The sequence below is a fragment of the Microcebus murinus genome, chromosome 3 (genome assembly GCF_040939455.1).
Source record: "Microcebus murinus isolate Inina chromosome 3, M.murinus_Inina_mat1.0, whole genome shotgun sequence".
Taxonomy (NCBI): domain Eukaryota; kingdom Metazoa; phylum Chordata; class Mammalia; order Primates; family Cheirogaleidae; genus Microcebus; species Microcebus murinus.
Genome location: NC_134106.1, coordinates 73,395,653 through 73,419,772, shown reverse-complemented (window position 1 = coordinate 73,419,772; position 24,120 = coordinate 73,395,653). Strand labels below are relative to the sequence as shown.

The 24,120-nt window shown below is 51.0% G+C and overlaps 1 protein-coding gene across 4 annotated transcripts in view; it reads right to left on the bottom strand.

Moving 5' to 3' along the window:
* PAX8 (paired box 8) overlaps positions 1–24,120 on the bottom strand; it is a 59,227-nt gene that overhangs the window by 25,880 nt on the left and 9,227 nt on the right. For 2 of the 4 annotated variants that reach the window (XM_020286235.2, XM_020286238.2), the window contains exons 3-4: positions 2,696–2,861; positions 575–775 (exon numbers count right to left, since the gene is read on the bottom strand). In XM_020286235.2, the coding sequence (XP_020141824.1) occupies positions 575–775; positions 2,696–2,861 (367 nt within the window). The remainder of the gene's footprint in view (positions 1–574; positions 776–2,695; positions 2,862–24,120) is intronic. The other 2 variants (XM_012742813.3, XM_020286239.2) reach the window with 1 other exon arrangement.

Here is a 24,120-nt window from a genome sequence, read left to right as displayed (position 1 = left end):
GATGGAGAGCTGTATTTTTACGATGCTTTGTGTGGGTACTTGATTAGTGTTTGTGTTCTCAGTAGACAGTAAGCTGTGCAAAGACAGGAATTGTGTGTTCCAGGGCCTAGCACTCAGTGAACGAGTGAAGTATGTGTGAATGAATTAATGAAATGAGTGATAAGTAAATGATTGAGGTGGTGAGTGAACAATTGAAGGATTAAACAAATGAGAGGACGCTTGAAATGTGGGCCAGGTTAGGGGTCTTGTGGCTCATAAAAGGATCAATGCAAGAAGATTCTTTTATTGAATGAAAGAGGATGTGGTGTTTGAGGAAGGAAACTGTAGGTAGCACAGTTTCCTGCCCTGAAGGCTGGTTGTCTATCCGCTTCCATGGCGGGGGCCGGGAGGAGGGTGCCCCAGAGCATGGGCGAGTGAGGGGCAGGGAGGCGCGGTGCTGCCCGGTGCGGGGGTGCACCCTGCCAGGTTCTTCAGTATGAGGCCCCTTCCCAGCCCCGGCTCCACGCAGGTCTTTCTCTGGTCTCTTCCGTGATGCCCCCAAAGCCCAGGGCCCCGGCTGACTCCAGAGCCTCACCTGTTAATGGAGCTGACACTGGGCACAGTGTCATTGTCACAGACGCCCTCGGCCAGGAGCCGGTCTCGGATCTCCCAGGCAAACATGGTCGGGTTCTGTCGCTTGTAGTCCCCAATCTTCTCCACCACCTTGGGCGTGGCCACCTTGGGCTTGGAGCCCCCTATCACTCCAGGCCGGATGCTACCAGTCTCGTAGTACCTACTCCAATAGAGAACCCCAAAGAATTACCCAATAAGCAGGTGGGGTCTCTGGGGGGACTTAGCCAAGGCCTCTCTCCCAGCTGAGGCTTCTGGAGAGGGACGTGGGGGTGAAACATGCCCCTAAGGCTGGCCTCAAACACTGGATGTTCCCAGAGCTGTCCATTTCCCTTGCTTGGGTAGGTTCACGCAGCTGCCAAACCAGAACCCTCGGTAAAGGCTGCACCCTGGCTTCTCTCCTTCCCTTCCCTTCCCTCTGACCAGTCTGCTGTGTCCGAGCACCTGCAGGAGCCACCACATGGGGCACAAGACCTCCCTTCTAAGGAAGGAAATCTTGGCGTACGTGTTGTGTGAATGACGGTAAAGGGTGGCAGTTTGCTCTGTCCAGCTTCTCTTGGCTAAAGCACAGCTGGCTGACTCTTCTCCTTGGCCACCTGAGAAACCATCTGTGGTCACTGCAGGCCCTCCTCCCTGTCTTGCGTGGTTCACCTTTGCTCCTCACTCTGTCCCAGCCTGAGCCATCTCCCTCAACCCTGGTCACTGGTTCAAGTGGAAGCTGCTCCTTATGGACTCTGGAATCCCAGCCTGGCTTGGATGCCCGCCGGGTCCCGCCTGCTAAGCTGAGCCTCCTCTTCCAGGGTCTCCACCCCCAACCTTCCCTCCAGCCCCCAGCTGGCAGTTTACCTGCCCCTCCTTGCTGTAGAAACTCTCTGGTCTCTCTGCCACAAAAAAGAATCTGCTCTTTAAAACTCTATTCATTTGTCACTACTGTCCAGAGCTTGTCTCCTCTCTGGGACACCAGAGCTGGCTCAGAAATCCCCTCTCCCAGCCCCAACAGAGGACCATACTTTTCCCTAACAACTTTGGGCAGGGGGCCAGGGCTTTTCATGGTTCAATGAACGGTCCAGGCAGGGTCCTCTGAAATCCACGTATGATTCAGAGGAAGGGGACAGTTACATGCAACGGAGCTGACTCAAAACTGGCGCAGGAGTGTTTCTGATGGAAGAGTCTCTCCAGTCTAGAATATGTGGCCACGTCAGCTCAGAAGCAGGCCTTCGTACCTCCTGGCCTCTTCTGAACCCCTGGGACAGTGATTCTCACTCCTGGCTATGGAGGATTGGAATCACCTGGGGGAATGGAGGGTGAGCTTAGCAATATCCCCAAACTTGAGCCTGTTTCCCTAATTTAATTGATTTGCCTGATTTAATTGGTCTGGGCTGGGCCATAAATGTTAATTTTTTTTTTTTTTAAATCAAGCCTCTCCAGGGGACTCTAATGTGCAGCCAGGGCTGTGAAGCACTGATCTGGGGTCTTGTAGGTCCTTAGGGTTCGTGAGTGTCTCCTGGTCATCTCGTAAGAGTCACAGTATCCAGGCCTGGCTCCTGGAGAGGCTGACTCAGTAGGTCTGGATGGGGCCCAGGAATCTGCATTTCAGCACACAGCCCTGGTGCTTCTGTTGAGGGTGCCCTGGGCATTATGGTTTGAGAAGCACAAACTCAGACATCCGTCTGGTGGGGGTTAGAAACACGTTGGGACCCACGTCTGACTGTGTGTCCCCTCCCTATTGGCCCCATTTCCCTCGGTTGACTCAGCCGGGGGAGGACCTTTGGGGAAGATTCTCCTGTGTCAGAAGCAGAGAAACTTACAGCAAAGGAGACATGGCGTAAAGGAGAAAGCAGAGGGAGAAACCAAAAGAAGGAGAAATTGACAAAGAATGGGGAAAAGGCAGGAAAACAACAGAACGGGCAGAGGCCCAGAAGTGCCACCACACACCTGTTCAGGTCTCAGGACCAAATTTGGACTTTGGGAGCAAATCTCCAGTCCTTGGGGAGGAGGGGTAGAGGCAGGTGGTCATGCTGCCATGGGGTCAGCAGAGAAAGCAGGCCCTGCAGTCAAGGTGGAACGTGGTGAATTTCGTGCTTACCTGCCAAGGATCTTGCTGACGCAGCCATGGCTGACGCGGAGCTGGCGAGAGATGTCGCAAGGCCTCACGCCCTGGTGGGCCAGGTCTACAATGCGCTGGCGGACCACTTCGGGCAGAGGTCTGCCATTCACAAAGGCCCCTCCCAGCTGGTTCAGCCCTCCGTGGCCTAAGAAGATAACATTCCCGGGGATGGGTGTCAGGGGCCAGGCAGGAAGTTGGGTGGGGATTAGCGGAGAGTGCGGGGCAGCGTGTGTGCATCTGTGACTGTGGACAGCACGTCAGGCCCTTAGGAGCTCCCTCTGCGTCCCTCCCGCTTCCCACCCCCAGGAAAGCCGGCACAGGTGGCATGTGATGTCACTCCCCCCGCCCCACCAGGCGATGGCTCCAGAGGGCCACATTGTGGTCTGGGAGCGCTTTGGGCCTGCTCAGTGTCATTCTAACCCTCAGCCCTTCACTCCAAATAATCCACCATCTTCTTCCTTCCCTCTGAAAAGCTGTAGGTCCCCTCTCTGCCCTGGGTGTCCTTTCTTTTTCTGTAAAATGAAGGCACAGGACGGTGGTTTTCAAATTTCAATGGTTTTCAAATTTATCTTTCTCTCTTAAACCAGATTTTTAAACACAGCCATCAAGAAACACAATCACGAAAGAATAAAAGCAGAATTTTCTGGTTGAGTTGGGGCAGAGTATGCTCAGGCCCTGTCTGTGGGTTCACTGCCTGAATGGCCCCCAACATTTCCTCTAACAGGCCAGAGCACCACAGATGGCTGGCAGGGACCTCACGGGCACAGGTACCCCTGCACCGACCCATGGGCCGCAGGCAGTTGTGCAGAACACGGACACACCATGGATATGTGCATGTTTCCTTAGCTGCTTTCCTGACTCAGCCACTGCCCTCTGGACCCAGCCTGTGTTTTGTTCTGAGCCCAGCCAGCCAGCCAGGCCCATATGATCGAGTGTCTTTCTGTGCCAGGCACCGTACAGGCCCTGCAGATGCCGAGGTGCATAAGACAGACGGGATCCCTGCTCTTGCCTCACGGGGTTTATTAGGGTGAGGGTCCAGACCAGCAAATGGCCAATTAGCATACCTTGTGACCACTTCTAGAACTAGGGACATACAAACAGCGATGGGAACCAGTGGAGGGGACTCGGCCTTGGCTCAGGGAACCACAGATGGGTTCCTGGAGAAGTCTGAGCTGAGACTGAAGACAAAGAGGTGCTGACCATGTGAGGGAGAGAAGGGAGAAAACTGTTCGAGGCAGTGGGAACAGCACATGCAAAGGCTTAGAGGCAAGAGGGTACTTGTTTGTTAGATTTACCAACATACTCAACCCTATAAAGTTCCCAGATCCATATTGGGCTGACTTCAGGGCTGAGACCTCCGTTTGTCCATTGAGAATACTGGGACTCAGAGAGTGACTTGATCTCTATGACTTGCCTGATTCAGCTTACATGAGGGGAAGCCAGGATGTACCCAGAATTAAGGCTCAGCCCAATGCTACTTCCTAGGTGGGACTTGCTCTAGGGCTGGTGTTGACCCTGGAAGTTTGGGATTGGCCCTGCAGTCTTGCGCTGAAGGGGCCGTGATCTAGGCGTGAAAGACATCTCTTCACGCCAGGGGCAGGATTTGGTGATCCGGCTGACAGGCTAGATAGAGCCCTGGGGGTGGGAGCCAGAGGGAGCGGGCAGGCGAGAAGAAGGGCCACCACCAGGCTCCTCCTGTGAACCAGTTAAGAACTATTTATGGCGAGGGTGGAAAGTGCCTTTGCCGGGCACACAGTGCCCATAACCACCCACTGGCTTAGCACATTCAGAACTGCCTTGCAATGTCTCCTCCGGGGCCCAAGCTATCTTCAGCAGAACAGTCAATTTCCCTTAAAAACCAAGAGGGCTGTAAGCCTCTGCCATGGGCAGTAAGTCAGGAGGAAAAGCCCGCTGGCCAAACACCCAGCAGGAGGGACGTGGTGACCTGTCTTCCTGCTGGAGGCAATGGGGTGAGCTTGGGGACGGCTCCCGGGCAGCTCGAGAGCTTGCACCAGGGCTGGGACAGTGTCCGCAGGGGCTTTCAGCAGCGCCCACATGGTGGGAAGAGTGGCTGCGGCCCCTCCAGGGCCCATGCCGCTGGCCCCTCACTGGCCACACTGGCTTTGTGGAGAATGGCTGTAGCCACCTGCCCCTCCCTACGTCATCGTTGCCCACCTGGCTCTTTTGGGTCCAGATACTGAACACAAGGGGGCGCCAGACAGCCACCCAAACCCAACCAGGCCTTGCACAGATCCGCTTTGTCCTTCTTTTCCAGAACTTTCCCTGTGGTGTCCACCAAGGCTTAAATGTTTGTGCTAGGACCTCTATGTCTGGAAGAGAGGTTTCTTACAGGTGGGGGCTCTTCAACCCTAGAAAGGTAGCAGGTTAAAAAAAAATGCCTTTTTTGAGTGACATGAATTGGGAATTGTGCCTTTTTTTATAATTAAAAAATAAGTCTACTCTGTTTCTTCAATGTAAGCTTTGTGGACTATTATCCTAAATTATCTTGAAGGAATGACTCAAGTTCCTTAGAAGCTCAAACTGTCAGGAACCCTCCCGAAAGGTTATTTACCATGTAAGCAAGCAATCAAAGTGTAGAGAAAGATGTATTCACATTTCTGGACCCTAAACTGTGAATTCTCTGGTGCTTTATTTATTTTACTGGCTTCTGAATGACTTTATGTTACTGTGGAAAGAGCCCTGGGCCAGATTCTTGCCTTGAATCAGCCTGTTTTAATCTTACCATTTGAGAAAAGTGGGGTTTTTTTTTCAACGTTAGTGTTTTTATCTATTGAACGGAGCTTAACAAAACTTCTTGTTAATGCCTGCTGCTGACTTATAACTACTGAAGTAAGATGGGGAATGAGGATGAAGATGTGTTTGGCTAGCTGAAAATCTTGATATAAATGTAAAGTTTTTCTAAATTGTAATATTTCTATGGTTGAATGTTACGGCCCAAGCTTGGCCCTAGGAGGAGGGTGATGTTTCTCAAACTTGAGTGTTCCTCAGAATCACTTGAAGGGTTTGTTAAAACACAGCCTCCTGAATACAATGCCCTGAGTTTCTGAGTCAGTGGGTCTGGGATGAAACCAAGAATGTGTGTTTCTAAGAAGTTTCCAGATAGTGCTAATGCTGCTAGCCAGGGACCACACATTGAGAACTCCTGGTTTTGGCCAGGCAATGGCTGGTAAAGAAAATTTAAGAGAATAACTTCTTGTACCAGCCCTCCACCCCCAACCTGCCACCTGACCTTCTTCTAAGAATAGTAATTATTGTGTGTATATTATGGTTTTCATTTCTTTTCAACTCAACACATATTGACCGAGTGCCTTCCATGACTTAAGTACAAAGTATTGGGGGTACAACCTTGAACAAGACGAGAATCCTGGCCCTCAAAGAACTTAAAACCTTTTGAGGGATGTGATCAGATAAATTAGAAATCACCATGTTAAGGGAGAAGTGTCTTGAAAAAGGTAAGTCCAGGTGCTTGGGGAGCCCGTAAGTGGTCAGAGGGAGGCTGCAAGGAGGAACAATAAGGAGGTAACCAGGTGAAGAAGTTGTCACCAGGAAAAAATCCATGCATAAAGTCTTGGTGCACTCAAGAAATTGAAAGGCAGGCAGGAAGGAGAATTCAGAAAGAGGCTGCTGGCTGCAGACAGAGATGGCCCCTATGGTTTGAGGTTTTGAGCTGAGTCCCTGTAATGGAAGGACTTTTGTCTTTCCTGTGTCCGGTGTGGGGGAGTGGACTCCTCTGGGTGAGTCACCACCAGACACCCAGAGGTGGGTGCAGCCTTCCTTCCTGGCGCCCACTGGGCTGACCACCTTTCTATGCTGCTGTGGACAGGGTGGGCTTTGAGGCAGGAAGCCAGAAATGAGTAGGAGCCCCCTGGTTGAGGGGGAAGTAGGGGATGGGGGGTAGGTGTGACCCAGGAAGAGGTCTGGAGCCTCATAAGCAAAGGTCCTTTGAGTGTCTAGAGGATTGTGGGTGGGGAGGGGTGGGCGTACCGGAGGAAGACAAGACCGCCTGGCAGGTTGCAGGCAGGCTCCTGAGTGTGAAGGAACTCAGACAAGGAAATTCTTGGGGTCAAAGAGGGCTTATCTTATGGAAAAGGACTTCGGAGCTTCGCAAAACTCTAGGTAAAGCTTGCTGTCCAGAAATGTATCCTTTGGAAAAGAGACCATATGGACTGTTAGGACTTTCTTTGACAATTTCTTCACCCTTCTAGAGCTCCAAGGAGTAGGGATAGTAGAAGGAAAGGAGAGAGGCTCATGGACAATTCTTGTTACATGTCTTGATATCCAAACCCTTGAGATGTGGGGGTACTTTCCCATGCTCCCATAGTCCTTCACACAAGTCCCTGTCATAGCACTGACTGCACTGAACAGTAACTACATCTGTTCAGATTTCTTTATGAGTTACTCAAGGGTAGAAGTCTGTCTTTGTCTACCTAGCACTGGGCACAAAGTTTCATTAGTGCTATAGTATATACATGGACAGAAAAATGCTTCACATTTTGATGATTGTCACATAGATTCCCAGGATCCCCCACTGTGGGGCACCCTCCATCCTATAGTCGAGTGTTTTCCTCTTTTACCGTCTGCCTGATCCCTTGCAGCTCTGCCCATCCTAAAGTGATAAAGAGTCAATGTGATGTTCTGCAAAAGTTTCCATGTAACTACCTGGGGATTTTTGCTTGAGTCACACAGAGTGTCAAGATGGGAGTTTGAGTCTTGGCAGGGCTATAGTGAGAAGTGCAGTGGGGTGCCCCTGAAATCACACTATGCCTTCTCCCCCTCCACGAAGGAACAGCCTTGCCCCTGCTAGTCTCTGCCGTGCTCGGCCTGGTGTTGTTCTCAGCCCCATGCACTCATATGCAGGTTTGTGATCTCACTCTGCAACCTCCCAGCTGCTCCCCTTGGCTTGGTGATTTTCTAAAGTAAAGACCAGGGTCTCTGCCTCAAACAGCTCCTGAAGAAAGTGTCCCAAGTCCATAGAATCCCAGTATCCTGAGTCTGCACACTGGATCACTCCAGCATCCACAAGGTTATGGGTTACCTGGACACTTTAGACCCTTGGACCAGAATGAAAGGGGCTCGCCCGCCCGAAAACAACTGTATCCTCCGTTAGCCCCAGTTTGATGCATAACCCATGGTATCTCTGTGCCTTACGCTTGTTCTCAGGGAAGCCAGAGCAGAGAGACAGTAGCTAGGTAAAGCTGCCACCTGGGTTTCTCACTGACCCCTCCCCCCTGCCTGTGCTGGAACACTACTCCATAAATAACCTTCCCATTTCTTTTATATCATCTACCCCTTCCTTTCTACTAGGTCCTTCCCCTGGACTTACATATATAATTAAATTCACCTATACTGCCTCCCCAGCCCCTGCTCAAAAAAAACCATATATAAAAATAATTTTCCCCTTGACTATGACATTCCTTTTTTTATTGTTTTCAACCCAGTTTCTCAAAAAGCCATCATACTTGCAGTTCCTATTTCTTCCATTTCCTCCCTTCCCGTTCAGTGGTCAGCTCAGCGCTGTGCCTCCTGCTTGTGCTCAGACACCCGTGGTGGGTGGTGGTGCACAGAGGGTGAGAGGGTGCAGGGTGCTGGGCTCTTCCCAGTAAAGGCGCTCCCATGACAGTACCCTCTCCTGGTTCCTTACCCCTTCAGCCTAGGTTTTCTGCTCCTCTTTGATAAGGCTCCCTTCCCTGCTTTGCTCCATTATAGCAGGTTTTCCCGGCTCCTCTCACCTCACAGTGCTCCTCTCCCTCCTCGTGGCTATCCTTAGCAATTCCCCCCACTCATTGTACCCACTGCCCACCTCCTGATGGCATCCGAGCCATCCCAGGTAGCCCCAGCAGGGCTTCCCCCCAACTTTTATATTCAGCTTCTGGAAATATTCCCTGAGCTGCTAAGGAGGCTCCTCCTCTAGTGTCGTCTTGGTTGGTAACAACACTAGCTGCCATGTAGGTGCAGAGCCTGCCCCTTGTAGTTCCTTTCAAGCCACCTGCCACCGTGCACCTTGTGCTGCCCCATCTTGCCCTTCTGCAAGTCCTTGGAACTACCTGGAGCCTTGTCTTGCTCTCTGACCCAGTTAATGCCTACTCATGCTGTAGAGTTCAGTTCTAAGTCACTTCCGCTGGCAGCTTTGCTTTATCCCGCAGAGGAGTTTTGGGCCTCTGCTTAGATGTTCTATTAACATGCTTTACATTTTTTGCATGGCATTCATCAAAATGCACATCAAAATGTGACTGATTTTTGAGAAATTTAGTTGAAAACAAGAGAAAAAAAGAGTTTCATAGTCAAGGGAAGAATTTGGTGTGGGGGGGCATGGCTGGGGAGGCATGGTAGATGAATTTAATTGCATTCGTAGGTCCAGATTTTAATATTACATTTCTTTGCACGATTTTATGTATAAATAATGACTAACTTCTCCCACCAGATTGAAATATCCATGAAGTCAAGACTGCTTATTTTTGTGCATTATTAAAATTATATTAGATGTTGAATAAATACATGCCACATGAATTAACTAACAGGCTTTAGCTTCTTCCATTCTCCTAAATGGAATAATCACAAGACTGTGTCATTTTGACCTCTTAAATATTTACCTAGCCACTTCCCTCCTAAATCTCCCCAGAACCCAAGCATCCATCCATTCATTCATTATCCATTAGACATATACTTTGTATGTCTGCTATGTCCCAAAACACTTTAGTAGAACTGATTACACAAATTGATTCCTACCTTCATGGAGCTTCCGGTCCAGGGACAGGTAGCCTACGGACAGGTATATATTTAAAAAGTGAATGCACAAATAAATGTATAATCACTAATTGGGATAAGTGCTAAGAAGAACACAACAGGGTGCAGCGTTAAGGAATTATGGGTTGGGGGTGACAGACAGAATTAGTTCAAGGTGATGAGGAAGATTTCTCTAAGTGACATATAATCTGAGTGGAAGATCTAACTAGTCACCTGGGCTCATTGGTCTGCTCATTCAGCCTTGCACAAGTGACCCTTTACTACACAGCTGGGGAGCAACACTTCTAAACTCAAGTCTGGCCATGTCACTCCCAGGGTTAAGAATCCTTGCAAGGCCTGGCACCATCTCCTCCTTCATGGTTAAGTCCCAGCTACTAAATCTGGTGAGCAGTGCCCACCACGATCTGGCCCTGTCTTAGCGCTCTCTAGCCTCGTTTCTTATCTGTCTTAGCCTTGAACCTAATGCCCTAGCCACACAGAATTGCTTTCACAGCATCCAGATCCTCCCCTGGGTCCTTGTTTGTGTCTCCTCCCTGCCCGGAGTACCCTACCTCACCTTCTCCTGACTGATTTCTACTCACACCTCAAGAGGCAGTTCAAGAAGCTCCTTCCTACACAAAGTCTTCCCTGGTGTTTCCTGCCTGTGCTCGTTGGTCCTTTCTTTTAAATAAGGCAGGGCGTAATCTCTACCACTACCTTCCACAGAATGTAAGTGTCTCTTTACTGGCTACGTCCCGCTGCATAGACCGTTTGCCCCTTGAAGGGAGACACAGCTTCTTTATCTCTGGAACTCTAGCATCTAGCATAATGCTTCGTGCACAGTAGGTACCCAGTAAATGCTGATTGAGTTGGAAGGGAGGGAGGAAGGAAGGAAGGAAACAAAGAAGGAGGGAAAAAAGGAGGGAATGAGGGAGAAAGGGAGGGAAGAAGGGGGATAGGATCCACAAAAACTTCGGTGAAGCCCACACATTCTTAGCCTTAAACAGAATTTTGTTTTCCATAGACACATACTAATAGACGTGAGTTGTTTAAAGAAGAGGATCTAGATGTCACAGCCCAGGAAAACAGAGGTTTGCCCTGCTTCCAAGGGAGTCAGGAGATGAACACAGAGGCCTTTCTACTGGCTTTTACATCAAGCCTTCAACATCAACATTAAAAGTATGAGCACTTGCCAGGCTCACGCTTTTGTGAGGAGCTTGGCGGCGGAATGTGGCAGCGTGTTCTGCAGGAGCGTGTTCTTAAGGAGCCCGCTGTGAGATGAGTGCTATTGTCATCATTTTGCACCAATTTGGAAACTGTCACCAACTCAGATCCTCATATTCTGAGCCAAGAAGCCTTTTTCTCCTAAGCTGTAGAGGCTGTGTGGACAACAATGGGAGGTGACCTACTCGGACCCTGACCTTACTGGGTTTATGGCTCTGTTGGGATGATTTCAACATGCACTGAGAGAAAGAACCATGAGAGATAGCTCAAGCCAAGGAGGACAGAGGATTAGCAACAAAAGCTATGTGTCCTGAGAACTCGGACATCCCAGACTCAGAGACCCACTTGAGGAGAAGTTTCTGACTCAGGACTCAGTGCTGCCCCTTTACATCTGCCAGGGTCTAGTCAGTAGAGAGAAATTGGTTCCCAGCTCTCATTGCCAAGGAGCTCAGTGCTGTGTTCAGGGCCTAGGACATGACCAATCCAGTCTTGAAACCCTGTTTCCTCAGACTTCTTCAGGTTTCAAGCATTTGTCAGTCGGGGCCCAGTCAGAATACAGAAACCTGTTCCTAGGTATTTCAACAGAGGGGCTTTAATATAGGGAACTGGTTATCCAGGTGTTGGAGGGCTGTAAGAGCACAAAAGAAGCACTGCAGCCACTCTGAGACAGCAGAAGCAGCAAGCAGCCCCTGCCCTAGTGCTGGAGGAAGCAAAGGGAACAAGGTGAAGTTATCAGAACCAAGATGCTTGGAGGTAGGGCCTGTGGAGCTGGGGCTTGGACCTCAGATGTACTGGCACTGCCCAGCTGTTTCTGGGAGGCCTGTGAGGCTAGTTCTGGGAGAGCTGGAGTCGGGGCCAGCTGCTGCTGCTGAGGCAACACTGATAACAACCATACGCAACAAGGAGGAAGTCTCTCTACCATCCTCCAGCCTTCTGCCACCTGCAGTTCCTCAAAGAAGCCCAAACTGAGAAGCAGCTTTCACATCTTTCCTCTTGCCCTGATGAGTGGGTGAGGTTCATACATACCTTTATTGTCATTCTCTCAGGCTGTATAGGGTGGAGATTCAGAACCCCCTGCTTCACCGCTGACTAACTAATGACCTTGGCATAAACTTGAGCTTTCTCTGCCTTTCTTCCTATGCGTGCTGTATGATCTAGCTAATATGATGCATGTATGGCGAGTGACAAAGGGCCTGGGCCTCAGCAGCCCCTCCACACGTGTTCACCATCACCATAACCACCTGGACCCCCTGCCCCACTTCCGTGCCAGGCACTGTTGCAGGTTCTGGGGAGATAGGAGGATCAGACAGATGGGTATCCACCCTCTTGGAGGTTATCATTTTATGGGAAGGTTCTTTTTGTAATGGTTTCAATTTAATTAACTTATTTCTTAGCAAGTGAGAAAGCTCCCCACCCATCTGCTCCTCTTCTTGCCTGGATCATTTTCTGTTCTCACTCTTGCAAGATTCTTAGTAATGAGAAAAGGGCAGGGCTCTGGGATGCCCTGAGGGGCAGGCGATAATCCCAGCTCCTCCTTCCCCCTCCTGGACCCCATGACTGGGCCTTTACTCATCAACTCCTGGGCTTGTTCTTGTTGCTGTGCTTTTCTTGTCTGTTGGGCTCTGTTCCTCCAGTGGGGTGTCTGTGCTCTGTAATGTATCCCAGGAGAACCCCAGGAAGTGTGGGGACCAGCTCCAGCTCTTTGCCCCCTATACTCTGAGGCTTGGGCAAATCTTTTTTTTTTTTTTTTTTTTTTTTTTTTTTTTTTTTTTGGATACAGAATCTTACTCTGTTGCCCAGGCTAGAGTGAGTGCCATGGCGTCAGCCTAGCTCACAGCAACCTCAAACTCCTGGGCTCCGGCCATCCTTCTGGCTCAGCCTCCTGAGTAGCTGGGACTACAGGCATGTGCCACCATGCCCGACTACTTTTTTCTATATATTTTTAGTTGGCCAATTAATTTCTTTCTATTTTTAGTAGAGATGGGGTCTCGCTCTTGCTCAGGCTGGTTTTGAACTCCTGACCTTGAGCAATCCTCCCACCTAAGCCTCCCAGAATGCTAGGATTACAAGTGTGAGCCACCTTGCCCGGCTGAGGCTCAGGCAAATCTAAGAGGGTCTCCCAACAGGATAAGCAGTTTTGCTTCCTTGGATGCTCTTGCCTTAGATCAGCCGAGAGGGTGGCTGGGAAAGGAAGGTCTAGCACTAGTCTTTGATCACCAACAGGGAGGGAGGCCTGGCTGCGGGCAGAGGGAGGGAGACAGGGGTGGACAAAGAGGTTTCCTTTCGATTAGACTACAGCTGGGAAAGAACCAAACTAGGCTGGTATGTCACCAATGTTGGACCTCAAAGAATAAACGAGGAAGATCTCTCTTCAGGGTTCAGCCCCTTTCCCCAGCTAGTCAATGCATAGGAATAATAATTTTAGCCAGTATTATGGGATGTACTTACTCTTGAGCCAAGCCCAGCAGTATAAATACATCTTTTCACTTATATCTCATAACATCCCTTTGCAGTAGGAAGCACACTATCCCCATTTCACAAACGGGAAGGCGAGGAGCAGAGACAGCATGTGCTGGCCCAAGGCTGTACCTGCACAAAGGGGCGGACCTGAGACTCAAGCTCAGGGCTCTGCACTGCTGAGCTCCTGCCACCCTGTCCTGGCACCACCCTGGCAGCAGCACGGCATTCTAGGGACAGTCAGGGATGGCTTCGTGCTGCCTGCCAAGTGAGGGTCGTTTCCAAAGCCCACTTCAAAATGCTCTCCAGGTTTTCATCTTGTCAGGTCCTAATTTTTCCTATTTTGATTTTCTCCTGTCAGGCACTGAATCCAATTCCTTTGTATTTTCCCTCGTTATTCCACATTGGCTGCTTCTCTCCTGCTTCCTTGTTTACCTCCATCTCCACCTCCTTTCTTATTCCTGTCCCCAGCCTCTCCCAGTTGCTCACTCTCTTTGACCTCCACCTGGTTCTCTGGCTCTCTGCTCTGTCCCTGTCCCTTCCACAGCAGCCCCCTCCCAGACTGCCTCTCCCCTGCCCACTCACCCCAGCATCCCTGCCCTCTCCCTCCCGGGCTCCTTGGCCAGCCCCTTCCCTGCGTAATCTTTACTGCCTGCATGACTGCTCAGGTTCTTTATCCCATCTTCCCCTCAAAGGCATTCGCAGTTCGGCTGTTATTCTTGTATTAGCATTGAACCCATTAAAGCTAATTTGTTTGCCCTAATCTCCATTTATTTTTCCCTAGTTGATATTAGATTTCCCTTTCTATTGCTCCAGCATGATTTTCTCTTTGTCTTCCTAATGGTCTACCCCCCTCTCTCTTCCCCTATTAATCTGGTTGGCTTCACTGTGTGGTTTCAAGGCCTTTCTCCGCCTCCCCCAGTCCTTAGATTAACCCTGTCACCTCCCTCCCAGGAAGGGCTTCAGTGTGTGGATTTCCAGGGATGGAGCTGCTGCACATGTCAACAGACCTCTGAGTTCCCTAAGAAAAGTCCTGCTTGACGCGAAGCCCTGCCTTTTCCTGAAGTCTGTCCCGAGGCTTGGGGACACAGGTGCCACAGAGAAGGAAGCCAGTGGGACACACAGGGGCTGCTCTGAGTCTGAAGGGTTCCCTGAGCAGGGCCACCTTTGGGGCTCTCTCAAAGATTTCTGGAGGCCCCTGCCAGCTTCTGAGCTCCTATAAATTATATCAGCAGGCCAAACAGCAAATGGACTGCTTTCTCCCTCTGGCTAAGACTGGGCACTGTTTCCCAAGCAGGAGACACACTTCCTGAAGATGGGAAGGTCCCCTCTGTGGATGTGGCTTTGCGTGTGGCTAATCCAGGCCCAGCACTATGGCCTTCGTGTGCCCAGGAAGAGAAGACTCTCAGGAACAACACCCAGGAACCTTCCCCGTCCTCCCACCGCCCTCCCCATGCCCTGCCCTCTCCCTGAGTGTCATCATCAAGGCCCTCCCCTGGATGCCAAACACCCTGAGGACAGGTGCAGCATCTTACCTGTGCCAGAGCCATGTGCCTCGCAGGAGGGGAGCAGAGCTTCCCACCCCACCGCACACGGCAATCACTTGGGCAGTCCAGAAACTTCCCACCTCTGTCAGAATCTTTTGGCATGGTGTTCCCGAATCTGTGTTTATAAAAAGCTGTCTCTTGACTTCCCAGAGTTTATATCCACTCTGTTGATGTCAATAAACATATACTGAAAGCAATAATTAATTGATTAAACATGAACTTCGAGTCAGAGGCTGCAAGTGGAGCTTCCCAGTGCTCCCTGGAGGTTTGCTAGAGGTCACTATTCCCGGCTCCTCCACTGAGCTGGACACCTGCAGACTCCCTGGGCTGAGGAAGGACCCTCTGGGCCGCAGTAGCAAGGGCCGGGCCTCTGCGTTTGGGGGTGGGGACGCGTGTGAGGCAGGTATGCCAGCACCCGCCGAACACGCGTTTAGCTGCTCAGCATCTGCACATGTGACTGTGCTGCACCTGCGACTCTCACTGGGGTCAGAGGCCCATGGCTATTAATGCTGCTTTTTTTAAAAAAAAAAAGGGATGATATTAAAGCAATTTTCAGTTCATTAGATTTCAAATCAGTGAGCACCCACTCTATGTCTAATACTATTCCAGGCTGCGTATACGTGGGGAGATGGTTTCTGAGTAGAAGAAAGTCCTTGCCCTTGAGAAACTTACAAGTTAATAGCCCCTGACATGTTACAGAGCCTTAAAGGTTTTCTGTCCATTCGCACGCCCTGTCTCCTTCAGTTCTTTCCACAGATAGCCCGTGGAATACCGTGGGGGTGTGTGTGTCCGTGTGAGCATGTGTGTGAGTGTCTGTGTGTCTGTGTGTGTGGTGGGGACTGGGGTGGACAGCAAACAGCTCAGATCCCAATGACATGTGTTAGTTATAAGGAACCTCTGGATTCTAGGGTGCAAAGTTATGATGTTATAAATATGGGTTTAGTGGGCACTCATTTAAAAGTCACCCAGAGATGGGTCAGGAGGGAAAGAGAGAGGTGACTAGAAGAGCCTCTGTTGGGGACAGGAACACATGGGAGTGGGGGAGGTGAGGGACAATAGTGTATTTGGGCGACTACAGGGCCAGGAGATGAGGGCATCCTCTATAATGAAGTCACACAAGGACTCTTCCCTCACCCAGAGGGTTGAACTAAATGACCTCCAAAGGTTCCTTCTCACTCTGGGACTCTTCCTTCTGAGATCCTAGGTAAGATAAGACCTGACAGACTAGCTCAGGGAGGAGGCAGGATGGGCTTTAGCCTGAATCAGAGTCACAGTTAGGGCAGTCGTGTGTGTGTGTGTGTGTGTGTGTGTGTGTGTGTGTGTGCACCGCACAGCCCTCAGGGTGGGCACAGAAGGGGGCCTGGCCATCCTGAGGAGCAAGACAGGTAAGAGCAAATGTACAACATCTGTGACAAAAGCATGCATCTGTGGTTTCCACACCTGTCTGCAGCAGGCAGCGTGGCAAAGGGAATTATCCACTCTAGAGGCACCCCCACCCTCACTGCCGCAGAAGGAAAGGGCGGGCAGAGAGGGTGGCAGACACAGCCTGCAGATTGCAGTTTTAGGGGAGGACATAGAGGGTGCTGAGAATTAGGAGGCCTGGGCTCTGCCCACTCTGTGACAGCGCTGGTCTGGACCTTAGTTGCCTCACCTGGTCTGATAGAAGCCAGTGATCCTCCCAGCTCTAACACCTACAACTCCAGGACTGCCCTCGGTCCGGAGAACAGAGTCCAGACCCCCCAGAAGGGGATGCAGACAACGCTCTACGCTGTAGCAAACTACCAGCAAACTTAAGGTGGCATCCAGATGCCACTGTAAGAGGATGTGTCCAGCCCTGTGGGCTGCCGCATGACCTGCATGGTGACAGACAGGCTCCTTCAGCTAACAGACCACAGAGGGGCATATGCACAATGTCCACAGAGTGGCAGACTTGCAGGGCACTTCTGACAGTGCCCCTGGCTTGGAAGGAGAGGGACCTGTTTAATGTCACAGACTCACTTTGTAGCAGAACCAAGACAGAACTTCAGTGTTCTGACCCAAGTCCCTCTTCCTTCTGTCATCCCAGGAGCCCCTCAGCGCCACCTCAATTGGGGCCATTTTGGCAGAGGCAAGAGCAAGGGTGGCGGGGATTGTGCAGAAGTGAAGCAAGGCCCACCCTGAAAGATTTTGGCTTCTCTTGTCAGCTTGTTTGCTTGTCATTTTTATTTTCTTAAGTGTTGAACTCAGACTTGAAGCTCTCTTTTGGGGGGTTATGGGTTTGGGAGGCAGAGTCCCCTCCTCTGTGGGAGCAACTGGAAAGGCCCTGGAGGATGGGTGTCAGCTTCTCCTCCCCTCGGCCAGGACCAGGGCTTCTGCAGCTGGTGTCACTCGCACCCAAAGCAGCTAAGGATCAGGTCAGGGCTGGGTGGGCGCTGGGCCAGACCAGCCACATGCAACACTGAGGTTGTGGCAAGTGTGTGTCTTCCCCTACCCTCCAACTCATTTGTCAAAGCCCAAACTCCCAGTACTTTAGGATGTGACCTTATTTGGAAACAGGGTCTTTGTAGGTGATCAAGCTGGAATGAGGTCATCAGGGTGGCCCTAATCCAATATGACCATGTCCTTGTGAAAGGGGAGATTGGACACAGAGATAAAGAGAAAGGGAGAATGCCATGTGAAGATTGGATTTATGCCTCCATGAGCCAAGGAACACCATATTACCAGAGACCCACCAAAGCTAGAAGAAAGGCATGAACAGATTCTCCCCTGACTCTGAAGGAACCAGCCCTGCTGACGCATTGACTAGACACTTTAGGACTTCAGAACTGCGAGACAATACATTTCTGTTGTTTAAGCCGCCCGGTTTGTGGGACTTTGTCACAGCAGCCCTAGCAAACCAATGCACAGATCCACAGGGCTCTAACTGGGCATCGGCCACTCTCCCAGGCTATGTGCCCCTCCAGTCCCCGCCACCTGACTCCTCAGTATAAGGAGGTTTCAGTTAGGCAGAGGGTGAAACACTTGCTGACATGTGACCCTCTCCAAGCACACCTGCCTTCTTGACATCACTATCCTCCCTGCAGAGCCGCCAACCTGGTGTCCATGCTTGATCCTTGCATCGCATGGCAATTTCTTTCTTTAATGGAAGAACGTTAACATATCAGCACAGCAAAGCCTCCAGGCAGCGTCCACCGCTCTTGCCGTGCCAGGCTGTCTTCCTCCCCCCCCCCCCCCCCCCCCCGAGTCTACCAGGGCCTCCAGGCTTCTCCTCTTTTCAAGAACTTTCTGACCCTGGATCCAAGTCTAAAGTTTGGTTACTCACTCACCTAACATCCACAGGGCCCTTTGGGTAAGTGATTCTCAAGTTTAATTCAACAAATGCCAGCTATGCCTCGGTTCCATCAGGGATGGTTTTCACAACAACCCTATGAGGAATGTGGGGCTGGCACTGTGGCCCACTTTATGGATAAAGGCACCATATTGGAGGGTACAATGGCTTGTGCACAGCCAGCGAGGGGCAGACTTGAGACCACACCTGAGTCTGATCTGCTCACGCCTACCGCCAGCTGAGAAGTCTCTGGAAGGAGGAGCATCAAAGAGAAGGGCTGTGTCCCCAGTGGGCTGGCATGAGGGACTCCACATGGGAAAGACTTCAGGTCGGCTCTAGACCAGAGTTTCTCAAATGCTTATCCATGAAAGAATCCTGGGAGCTTGTGAAGGATACAGAATCCAAGGCCCCGCATTTGCTAACAGAATTTCAGGAGGTTCTAATGCCAGACTAGAGACTACGCTTGGGAAACACTTCTATAAAACCAAAAAAGAAAAAAAAAAAAAAGAAAAGATGGAAGGGAAGGGAGGAGGAGGGGAAGGAAAGAAAACGAAATGAACGATTCTTTTATTTAACAAATATTTATGAAGCATCTAGTGTATGTCTACTGTATGCTAGGTATTGTTAGTTTTCCTCTCAGTCTATAGGAATTACAAGAATCTTGTAATCTTTGTTCTCACAGATGCTCTCACCCTAAATCTGACGAATCACCCTGCCAAGCTGACACCCAGTACCCACCAGGAAGGTCCCCTGTTGTTTTAGAACTTCCCAGGCCTGCCAGTGTCTGCTGCTGCCTGCAGCTACTGCTGCCGCCTGCGGCTACTGCTGCCAGCCTGGCTGCCTGGCCTTCCAGCATAGGTTTCTGTGCCAACACGATGTCCCTGGGACCAGGCAGGTGTCCCACTGGGGCAGCTCTGGCCTCAAGGGCTGCATCGGGTTCCCTAAAAGAAGGCATTCCTTGTTTCTTCAGTCCCTTCGTTGCCAATTATTATAAAGAAAATGGGTTTTCCTAAGACAATGTGCTTGGGGGGAAAAAAGAAAATAGAAAAGTAATCATAGCAACATCAAGGGATCAGGTGTACTTCTTGTTGGGAAAATTTCACATACAAAACTCAAATATGAGAGTTAAGTCAACCAGTAAAAACAATAAAACATGTTATTGGAGAATTAGGTGAAAACTACCAACACAGACATCTGTGGAGTCCCCACTCCATATAGAATTTTGTGTAAGGTGCTAGGGAGGTCTGCAAGAGTTCTTGTTCTTCTCTAACTCAGAGGCAGGATGTCACCATAAGAAGTTAAGTGGCATATGTTGGTAACTGGTACTCACTTGGTACTGAGCGCCAAGGGAAGGGAGCGGGGTAGGTGCAGTGGGGAGTCAGAAGGGAGGGTCCTAAGGTGTCTGAAAGGGTCTCGTGAAAGAGAGGGAGAGTGAGTGGGACTTTGTCAAGGGGTGGGAGTGGTGATGGGGTCCAGGCAGCTGGCACTGAATGTGCAAAGACACAGAAGTGAGAATGCACACGGTGTGTTTTGGAAACAATGACTAGTTGGCTGGAACATGGGTCTGCACGCGGAAATAGTGGGAATTAGAGTCAGGGTGGTGGGATAGAGATTTCCTGGATTGGACCCCAGTAATTTGCCCGAAAACACTCGTTAATGATTGGATGAAAAGGAAGTGCAAGCAGGAATCTAAGGTTATTTTGGAAAATCACCAGGCTAAGTTTCTCTGGAATAAAGCCAGGAGAGGAGAGAAATCAGAACATTTTGATAATGTGAATAATCTTGCTATCACCGATTATTGCCACAGCTGTTCCACTTAATAAAAACATCACAAAGCCCAAAGAGGGCAGAGGCAGTAGGTATGAGGCTCTGGCAAGAGAGCCAAAAGGGATAAGAAAATTGCTGACAACAGCAGAGTGAGGTCAAGCCAGGTGAGGATGGAAGTTTCCCGCACAAGTGAGTAAAATGCCCTGGAACATGTACACTGAGTGCACCTTACTCAGACGTTCTGACAGCAGATTGGAATCAGTGCCATGGCCTGGCTCCTCTTGTCAGAGCCCCCACAGTTGGGCTGAACCCCACCCATCTTTCCACTGCTGTCTCCATACAGGGCTGACTTCTGGTCTCTGGAAGCTGCATACACTCCTGTACTCCCCATCTCTGCTGGGGCTGCCCCTGCCTCCCCTCCACCCACCCAGCCTCGGCCCAGCACCTCCCCTCCCACTCGCTCAGCATTTTGTGTCTATCTGCACTGAAGCCTTTGCTTTCTCTCTTCGGTTGTGGTTAAAATTCCAGTTTGCTTTTGTCTCTCTCGAGAATGTCGCATGAGGGCAGAGGCACAGTCTCTTGAGTTCTGCAATCCCAGAGCTAACTCCATGCCTGCCACACTGAAGGGCTCAGTACAGATTTATGTATTGAATTGAATAGTTGAGTGGTAACGCTATTTGAAATAATTTGGAGTTAGAACTTGCGTGGCCAGGGGATGCACGATTGGGTGAGTGCACATCATAAAAACCAGCGGTGATTGGGCCTGCCAGGGTTTGGGGTGAGAGATTTGCATGGGGCACCTCCAGGCCAAGAGGCAGCAAGGCCCACAACGTGCTGGGGAGTGAGAATGAGACAGTGAAGGGGCACCGGGTGCTTCTTTAGAAGCAGGAGTGAAACCTGATGTGATCCGGCCACGGGGTGTAGGCTGAGCATGCACTTAGGAGAGAAATGGGTAGGGGGAAGGAAAGAGGTTCACTAGAGGACATTGGGGGGCTGAGGCTAGAAACCTTCCCAATAGTGGGACAATAAGTCTTTGCACCTGAGAAGGAGAGCAAAGAAATCACTTCAGGGGTGACGGGGTCTTCGGAGAAAATCTCAAGGAGGGGGCCATGCTCCAGGTGTGCTTCACGGGTGCTGAGTAACCAGTGGGAGACCCTACTGCAGTCACCCACCTTTGCTGTGTGTGTCCCCACTCTGCCACGAAGCACCTGGGCCCTTAAGTGAACAACACTCACGTGCTCTACCATGTGTCAGGGAAGAAGGGGGCTTTATCCAGAAAGTTAAGGTGAGAGGAGGGGCCCGGTTGGGGGGCCACGAGGGGGTCGTGGCTGGACACTGATGTTCTTCTACTCAGACCTCAAACCATAGTTTGCAAAGACAGAGAGGTCACAGGTCAGTGGCCTCATGCCTAAATGGACCCACAACACAGAGTAGATTCCCTGGGTAACTGAGGCCCTTCTTTCCTGACCACATCCATTTTTGTCTCCTTCCTAGCCATGGAGGATTCATTCTGGACTCATCGATTGCACCTATAACTTCCCAGCTGTGTCTCTCAGGGTTTCTGAGAGCAGGGGCTTCCCCGGTCTTCTGTTTTGTCACCCACAGATCTATGACAGTCATCTGCAGGTACACATGTACGTAGGAAAGGCTCATTCCTAGTGTGTTCATGAATGAGAGAGAGTGCCGTATGCATGTGTACAGGTGAGAGATTTGCACGGGGCAAATCTGTGAGTACTGTGATGTGTGCGCGAGTGTGGGAGTAACTGGCTATGCCAGTGTGTGTATCACATACAGGGGACTAGAGTGAGGACAGCCAGACATTCAGGCTACAAAGTCTCAGGAGGCACTTGCTCTCAGGGCCAACTCTGCTTTTGCATGAGCCTGAGAGGGACAGCCTCCTTAAATTCTGCACCCTGGGTGCCTTCATGCCTCACCCTGGTCCCAGGCCTGGCTGTGTATGTGTGTGTGTCTCTGTGTTTGGATGTGAGTGTGTGTATACGTGTGCACACATCTGTGTGTGGGGGTGTGTGTCTGTCTGTCTCACTAGATCTCACTGGGCTTTCCAGTCTCCATCAGTAGGTGAGTGAGGTCCCACAGCCAGTATTCCCTCCACTTGGGTCCCACAGCCAGTATTCCCTCCACTTGGGTCCCACAGCCAGTATTCCCTCCACTTGGGTCCCACAGCCAGTATTCCCTCCACTTGGGTCCCACAGCCAGTATTCCCTCCACTTGGGTCCCACAGCCAGTATTCCCTCCACTTGGGTCAGCCCTTACTCTACCCTTAACATACTCTAGACGGCACCCCAAGGTCATGGAGAGAGCCCTGGTGATGAGACACAGTCCCTGCTCTGCCCCAAGGGCAGTGGGATCGGGGGCCATGCTTACATCTGGGTCTCAGTTTCCTCGAGGTAAAATGTGATGACAGGGCCTCACCTGTGAGCCCCCTCCAGCCTTGAACAACGCTGGGTCTAGGTAGACCATGTGATGTGAGAAAACCCGTGAAGCTGCTGGGATGTGTGAGGCACACATCCTCCTGGCACTGAAGCAGCTCAGGTCTGGGAGGCAAGAGCCACAGAGAGAAATACTCCTATGCAAAGTAGACTGCAAAGCAAGCCGTACAAACAGAGTGGTAGGGGGGCGTGGGGAGGAGGAAGAGCAGTCGTGGAAGGCTGTAGGTGGAGGTGGCACTGGAGCTGGGCCGGGTAAGGACAGCTGGACGTGGGGAGCACGTGACTAAGTGCTTGCACACATGGCCTCGGTCCGTCCTTTTAGCAGCTCTCAGGTGGGAACCATGAGTCCCACTTGACGGCGAGGGAAAGGGCCACACAGGTGCAAGTGGGTCTCCCTTTATCCCGCACCAAAGGGGAAAGATAGGTTCCCTGGCCTCAGGACAGCACCATCTAAGTGGAGCAGATTGATGGACGCAGGTAAAACAGCCTGCAAACAATAGCAGGTTGTGCATAATTGTGTCTACACTTACAGGTACAGAGAGTGACTTCCAGGGAGTTGGGGATGGAGAGCTGCGTGGGCAGGCGTACAATGTGCTCCTGGGCCTCAGATCTCCCAGGGCGATGGACACCTTCCCACCGGCAGGACCCAGCCAGGCCCTGAAGAAAGGAGAGGACAGCAGCTGTGTCACTGTCAGCAGGACTCCTGAGAGCAGGCGTCACCTGCAAAAGGGTGAGCCCCGAGGCCCAGGCAGGCCTGTTGCAGTAGGGGGTACCCTGTGGCCAGCAGGAGAGGTGGGCAGGCAGGGCATAGGGGTCTTCCTGGTATGGGGCACTGCCAGGTCCTCAGGGAGTATGGGGACCCAGGAAGGTCCCCACAGCTGCAAGGACCCAGGCCTTGCTATACTAAAAAGGAGACAGGAGGTCTGGAGAGGAGAAAGACCTACAAAGTTTACACATCCTTCAAGGAACAGGGGTTGAGAGTTAGAAGTGTCCAGCAAGCATTTTGATTTGGCAAAAGTGGGCGGGTCTCTATGGCACTTGCACCTACATCTCTGCCGCATTTCGCCATGAGCTGGCCAGCCACCTCGAGATGGAGCCCTGCCGTAGACCACCATGCAGGAGCTCACATGCTGCCTTGTGGGAACAGTGAGGGATCCAGGGATCCAGGGATTGACCAGACTCAAGAAAGTCAGATGAGGCCTATCTGTTAGCAGTGGCGACATGGCTGTGCTTAGGTGGCTGTTCAAGATGAATGACCTTTGGTGCTCCCACCGGCCGAGTTGTTAGTGTTCAGTCCTCATCCCACCACGGACTGTTTTGTCTGATTATTTTCTCTCCTGGTTCTGCGGGTCTGTCTTCTTGAAAGAGCATCGCAAGACTCCCAGCTCCCTGCAATGAGGAGGTGCCTCTCCCCTCATTTCATCACTGAAGCCCAGTCATTTACCTTGCCTACCCTGGCAACAAATGCCACCGTCGCTGGCATCGCACCCTGCACGAGGTGGGTGGCACTCCACGAGGGCTTGTTCAATTGCATTAAACCGCTGACCCTCAGATCGCAGCTGGCTTCCCTGCTTGACTCCAGCCCCTTTCCTGCCCTGACACCCTCCCTCCCAACCTCATTCCTCCTCCGGGTTCCCACCTGGAAGTCCCAGCCGGACACTCGTCACAGAATGGGCCCCAATAAGTGGCAGGAGGTCACCCTATTCCCGCCACCTCCACTCTGACATGTCTCAAGAATGAATCTCAGTGTTAAAGCAAAAGAGCAAAACAGAGCTTAAGTCATAGATTTGGTGCTCAGCTAATCACAGAGATTTAAATATCAACCAGGGTTTGCTATGGTATCAAAGCTGGATTATTATTACACAAAGCAGGAAAATGTATGACAGAGGGTGATGGGGAGGTAGGAAG